At 48.0% G+C, this 7,286-nt stretch overlaps 1 protein-coding gene across 1 annotated transcript; it reads left to right on the top strand.

Moving 5' to 3' along the window:
• The first annotated feature begins 1,845 nt into the window (after nt 1-1,845).
• Nucleotides 1,846-7,041, top strand: SP8 (Sp8 transcription factor). The gene is made up of 3 exons (XM_044295158.1): nt 1,846-1,866; nt 5,548-6,358; nt 6,395-7,041. Exons 1-3 carry the CDS (start codon nt 1,846-1,848, stop codon nt 7,039-7,041), a joined length of 1,479 nt encoding a protein of 492 aa, XP_044151093.1.
• The last annotated feature ends 245 nt before the right edge of the window (nt 7,042-7,286 follow it).

The raw sequence follows: 7,286 nt of genomic DNA, 5'->3' as shown, positions 1-7,286 counted from the left end.
TATAATGATCTGCAATGTATGTAATAAGTGATATATACACCGATATATCTAATGATCTGCAGAGTATGTAATGTTTTATATATATATGCGGCCATACAGATAGGTATATATGTAATGATCTGCAGAGCATGTAATGTTATATATATATATATATATATATGCGGCCATACAGATAGGTATATATGTAATGATCTGCAGAGCATGTAATGTTATATATATATATATATATATATATATATATATATATGCGGCCATACAGATAGGTATATATGTAATGATCTGCAGAGCATGTAATGTTATATATATATATATATATATATATATATATGCGGCCATACAGATAGGTATATATGTAATGATCTGCAGAGCATGTAATGTTATATATATATATATATATATATATATATATATATATATGCGGCCATACAGATAGGTATATATGTAATGATCTGCAGAGTATGTGATATGGTTATTATCTGTATGTCTATAACCTTCCAGGTTGGCTCATCCACACTTTATGGGTTAACCTGTTGCTTGCCGCGCTGTCCCAGCACACAGAAGCCGCCCCCGGGCAGTGGAAGGGTTAAGCCCCCATTAAACAAGTGTGCATTAGCTCCTGGAAATGAATATCATTACAGGACGGGAAAGCAATGAAGTTAATTCTTTTTTATTTGTTAAACGCGGTGCCCTCCTCGTCCCGCCCGATCCTCCCTCTGGGCCGGGCCGGGCCGCCTTCTCCACAGGCGGAATCATCCCCGGGGGAGAGCCGTGTCCCGCACCTTCCCGGGGGGAGAGCAGCACCTTCCCGGGGGGAGAGCCGTGCCCCGCACCTTCCCGGGGGGAGAGCCGTGTCCCGCACCTTCCCGGGGGGAGAGCCGTGTCCCGCACCTTCCCGGGGGGAGAGCCGTGTCCCGCACCTTCCCGGGGGGAGAGCCGTGTCCCGCACCTTGCCCCGTGTGATCAATACCTGTCATATGTGCTGCCACATCCCGCACCCACCGGGGGCACCAGTCACTGCTCCCAGCGGCAGAGAGATAATAGATATAGATGTCAGACAACAAATATAAAAAGAAAGATCTCTAAATAAATAGTTACATTAGGAGAATATTGGGAACATACATTTCTGGATAGATAGTGACTGGATAATAGATACATTTATAGATGGATGCAGGGAGTGTTGTGTGGAGCAGCTCCCATTACATGAGCCCCCGGACACTGCACAGATTCCAGCCTGAATTCACAGGATACAGCAGAGACCCGTCCTGTGGTAGTCGGCCCCGGACACCGAGCAGTAGTCGGCCCCGGACACCGAGCAGTAGTCGGCTCCGGACACCGAGCAGTGATCGGCCCCGGACACCGAGCAGTAGTCGGCCCCGGACACCGAGCAGTAGTCGGCCCCGGACACGGAGCAGTAGTCGGCCCCGGACACCGAGCAGTAGTCAGTCCCAGCCCTCCTGTCATCTCCCGCCAGTAGCTCAGGGGGAAAAAAAACACAAGAAGGGAAAGCAGCCAGAAGAAGCTGGAGGGGCAGGAGCGGGGGCTGCAGACTCAGAGTGAACTCCTAAGGTCCCAGGAGCGGCCGCCGGAGACAGATCTTTGTAGGAGCCGGAGCGCCCCCTGGCGGCTGAGCGGGCAGTGGCAGGGGCTGTGCTCCCCGTCTGGCTGACCTGAGCCGGGCTGCGGCGCCTCTGATTGGCTGGCCGGGGCAGAGCGGTACTTCAAAGCCGGAGAGGAGCTACAATAGTGCGGGAGGGGCGGACCTGATCACTGGATCGCACACCTCTAAAAAAAGCCAGCTCTGATATCTACGTATAAAACGGATCCTCTGAGGAGGGCGCTGCTGGGATGGCCACGTCTCTGCTGGGGGTGAGTGCTGCCATGACTGCTTGTCTTTATTACCGCCTCAGTGCAGGGTTATAATAGCGCCGTCCGGCCGGGGGCCAGCAGCACTCCTCCAGTCACCGCGGCAGTGTGAGGGAGAGAAGAGGCCGGCGTGTGACCGCCCCGGAGCCCTGTCAGCCTCCACAGGTACGTCCGCTACCGCTCAGTGTGAATGTCGGCTCACCTGCCGGAATGTCCGGACCTTGGCGGATTCTACACCTCGGAACCGGGACCGGACCGGACTGCCGGCGGCTCCGGGCACACGGCTCTGATCACAGCTGGAAGTTTTCTGGGAAAACCGCAAACTTCATCGCAAGTTAAAAACCGATAGTTTTACAGGAGAAATGAACCCACTTTAGTATTTATATACAATTATTATTCCACTACATGGAGAGATACTAGAGAGCAGATTGTGTATATGCTGTGATTATTAGCGTTATATGATACCGCATGCAAATCCTACAGAAGACGCATTATCATTAGGTTACACATTTCTGATTATGAAATAATATTATTTAATAACAAATGAACGGAAAAAAATGTTTTTACACAAATACCTCAGACAGTAATTAGTACCGGGAGGCACAGAGGAGCGTGGGAAATAGTACAATATCTATTATCTAATATCTATCTATTATATACCTGTCTAATATCTAATATCTATCTATTATATATCTGTCTAATATCTATCTATTATCTAATATCTATCTATTATATATCTGTCTAATAGCTATCTATTATCTAATATCTATCATATATCTGTCTAATATCTATCTATTTAATATCTATCTATTATATATCTGTCTAATATCTATCTATTATCTAATATCTATCATCTGTCTAATATCTATCTATTATCTAATATCTATTTATTATCTAATATCTATCTATTATCTATGTCTAATATCTATCTATTATCTAATATCTATCTATTATCTGTCTAATATCTATCTATTATATATCTGACTAATATCTATCTATTGATTATCTAATATCTATCTCTCTATTATATATCTGTCTATTATCTATCTATCTATCTATCTATCTATCTATCTATCTATCTATCTATCTATCACCTATCTGTGTAGCTCTGACTATAATGTAGAATCCTCCTTGGTTGGGTTTATACTGGGATCAGTAACAGCACAAAGTGAAGCCCGAACAATATTCCTCCAATTCTAATGTAACCAATAACTATATTCCAAATACATGAATTATATGATGGTGCTGATAGATAACAGATAGATATTAGATAGATAACCGATAGACAGACAGATATTAGATAGATAATAGATAACAGATAGATAGGACTGCAAGGAAATAGTATTATATAAAATCTATATATTATCTATTATTTATCTATCTTTTATATCTATCTGGAAAATTCAAAACACAGGCAGAATTATTTGAAAAGATAAAAAGTTATTTAAAAAAAGTTATTTTATTCATCTAAAATTGTTACAACCATTTTAGGTGAGAACATTATTAGTCTACCTCCTGGTTTTTCCATTTTCTAGTTTCTTCATTTAAACAACCCGGTGCTTGTGCCTCTGCTTTATTCTTATTTTCTAGTGCTGCTACTTTTGGAATTTCTACTGTCCGTCTATCTATATATTATCTATCTATCTACAGTATCTATTATCTATCTATCTATCTACAGTATCTATCTATTATCGATCTATCTACAGTATCTATTATCTATCTATCTACAGTATTTATCTATTATCTATCTATCTATCTACAGTATCAATCTCTATCTATTATCTATCTACAGTATCTATTTATTTATCTATCTACAGTATCTATCTATCTATATATCTACAGTATCTATCTATCTATATATCTACAGTATCTATCTATCTGTTATCTATCTATATATTAAATCAAATCAAATCAGCTTTATTAGCATGACTAAATACATTTTTGCATTGCCAAAGCAAGTGGGAAATAATTGGGTAGGGGACACATCTAGGGTGAGATATAGGAGTCCATGGTATATCAGGCTCTTCTCAGTCCATGGCAAACAGTAATCTATCTATTATCCAATATCTATCTATCTAGGTACACAGGGCGCTGTAGAGGTGGGATGCTAGCACTATGCGGGTATTAGGCAGGTATAGTACACTGTGTGCTATGGGTTACATTCAGTACCGGTAGCAGCGCTGTTATCTGCGGCATATCCAGTATGCTGTGCCGCCCTGTTATTACACGGTATAACCCTGGGATATGATGGCAGCAGAGGTGACACAGCCTGTGTATGCTGTGGGGCCCTGTACGGAGCAGTAATATTCCGCAGGCCCCTCATAGAACACAGCGGGACTAATGGTAGAAGCTGTGCACACAGTGTTACTATATAGCGGGACTTACTGTATATTACACCTGTAGGAATGATACAACCTTGTGCACATGGTGCATTATACAGAGCTATCCACCATATAATACACCAGCACTAATGATACTAGTTGTGCACATAGTGTGTTCTCCAGCAGTGGTATTATATTGCTGTATATACTGTGTAATACACTAGTACTTATGGTACTATCTTATGCATTTGTCAGCAGTTATTAAATGGTGTTATATACTGTATTGTTCACCAGTAGGAATGGTATCGCATTGTGTACATGGTGTATTATAGAGTGCTTTATATTGTATAATACACCAGCACTAATGATACTAGTTGTGCACATGGTGTATTTGTCAGCAGAGTTATTATATGGCGGTGTATGTATTATATGGTGTTGTACACAGTGTAATATACCTGTAGGAATGATACTAGTTAAGCACATGGTGTATTCTCCAGCAGTGGTATTATAGAGTTATATATACTGTATTATACACCTGTAGGAATGATACAACCTTGTGCACACGGTGTATTCTCCAGCAGAGTTACTATATGGCTGAATATACCGTATAATACCTTGTGCACACGGTGTATTCTCCAGCAGAGTTACTATATGGCGGTATATACTGTATAATACCTTGTGCACACGGTGTAGGGTGTATTCTCCAGCAGAGTTACTATATGGCGGTATATACTGTATAATACCTTGTGCACACGGTGTATTCTCCAGCAGAGTTGCTATGTGGCGGTATATACTGTATAATACCTTGTGCACACGGTGTATTCTCCAGCAGAGTTGCTATGTGGCGGTATATACTGTATAATACCTTGTGCACACGGTGTATTCTCCAGAAGAGTTACTATATGCCCGTATATACTGTATAATACCTTGTGCACACGGTGTATGGTGCATTCTCCAGCAGAGTTATTATATGGCGGTATATACCGTATAATACCTTGTGCACACGGTGTAGGGTGTATTCTCCAGCAGAGTTATTATATGGCGGTATATACTGTATAATACCTTGTGCACACGGTGTATGGTGTATTCTCCAGCAGAGTTATTATATGGCGGTATATACCGTATAATACATTGTGCACACGGTGTATGGTGTATTCTCCAGCAGTTATTATATGGCGGTATATACTGTATAATACCTTGTGCACACGGTGTATGGTGTATTCTCCAGCAGAGTTACTATATGGCGGTATATACTGTATAATAATACCTTGTGCACACATGCATTTGTCAGCAGAGTTATTACAGAAGAAGTTGTCGGCAGCTGCCAGAGTTTCCATTCACTGACAGTCTCCTTTCTCCGCAGGAAGAGCCGCGCTTGGGATCCACACCCCTGGCCATGCTGGCCGCCACCTGTAACAAGATCGGCAGCCCGTCCCCGTCCCCGTCCTCCCTGTCGGACGGCTCCGGCTCCTTCGGGAAGGGGTTCCACCCGTGGAAGCGCTCCTCGTCCCTGTCTTCATCCTCCGGTAGCTGCACCCTGGGCTCCGGTTCCCTCTCCGGCTTCGGGGTCAGCAGCTCGTCCAGAAACGGCTCTTCGTCCTCCAGTGCAGCGGCTGCGGCGGCGGCGGCTGCGGCGGCCGCGGCGGCAGCTGCCTTGGTGTCGGACTCCTTCAGTTGCGGGGGATCTCCGGGCTCCAGCGCCTTCTCCCTGACCTCGTCCGGAGGCGGAGGCGGTAACTGCCCGGTGTCAGCCGCCTCGCCTTTTGCTAACGAGTACTCTGTGTTCCCGGTCAGCGGGGGGTCCCAGGAGGCGGCGGCGGCGGCAGCAGCGGCCGCGTCCCATCACCACCAGCCGGTCTTCCTGTCCAAGGTGCACGCGTCAGTGGACGGACTGCAGAGCATCTACCCCCGGGTGGGCATGGCGCACCCCTACGAGTCCTGGTTCAAGCCCTCTCACACCGGGGACGTCAGCGCCGCCGCCGCCGGGAGCGCCTCCAGCTGGTGGGAGGTGGGAGCCGGCTGGATAGACGTGCAGAGCCCCGGCGCTGGAGCCGCGCTGCACCCGGGCTCCCTGCAGGGCTCCCTGCACTCCCCGCTCGGAGGATACGGCTCCGACTACACCGCCGCCGGCTTCGGACACTTTACCACGGGGGGCGGCGGAGGAGCCGGGGGCAGTGGCGGAGGTGGCGGAGCGGGGGGCAACCCCGGAGGTCACCTTCTCAGCACTGCTGGACAGCACCTGATGGACGGATTTAAGCCGGTGCTTGGCCCCGGGACCTACCCTGACCCGTCCTCCTCTCCGCTCTCAGCCGGCTCCATGCTAGCACCCACCGGGCCCCTAGGAGGCTCCCCTCGCTCTTCAGCCCGGCGCTACTCTGGAAGAGCCACCTGTGACTGCCCCAACTGCCAAGAAGCGGAGCGGCTGGGCCCCGCGGGGGCCAGCCTGAGGAGGAAGGGACTGCACAGCTGTCACATCCCGGGATGCGGCAAAGTCTACGGCAAAACGTCCCATCTGAAGGCGCACCTGCGCTGGCACACGGGCGAGCGGCCCTTCGTCTGCAACTGGCTCTTCTGCGGCAAGAGGTTCACCCGCTCTGACGAGCTGCAGCGCCACCTGCGCACCCACACCGGGGAGAAGCGCTTCGCCTGCCCCGTCTGCAACAAGCGCTTCATGCGCAGCGACCACCTCAGCAAGCACGTGAAGACGCACAGCGCGGGGGGCGGCGCGGGCACCGGCGGAGCGGGCAGCGGGGGCAAGAAGGGCAGCGACACCGACAGCGAGCACAGCCCCTCCGCCAGCCCGCCCTGCCACTCCCCGGAGCTGCTGCACAGCACGGAGAGGAACGGCCTGGAGTGAGCCCCGGGGGCCCCCAGCTGGAGGGCCCCGCTAGTAACATGACGTCAGGACTGGACGGTCCTATGGAAGAACTCCAGCCACAGACTTCTATTGTAGTGGGGCTCTCCAGGTGATCGCACACTCGCTGGACTTGTGGACATTTCCCCCCGTCTGCTGATGGGGGCCCCTGAATTAGGGGTCTTCTCATGCCCTTTCCTGTCATTTTTAGTCTCTAGAAATTTATTTGACCCCCCATGCGCCATGTT

This window comes from Bufo gargarizans, chromosome 5, assembly GCF_014858855.1.
Source record: "Bufo gargarizans isolate SCDJY-AF-19 chromosome 5, ASM1485885v1, whole genome shotgun sequence".
Lineage (NCBI taxonomy): Eukaryota > Metazoa > Chordata > Amphibia > Anura > Bufonidae > Bufo > Bufo gargarizans.
Note: the sequence above shows the minus strand (reverse complement) of the source record. Positions and strands in the feature narration are given on the sequence as shown.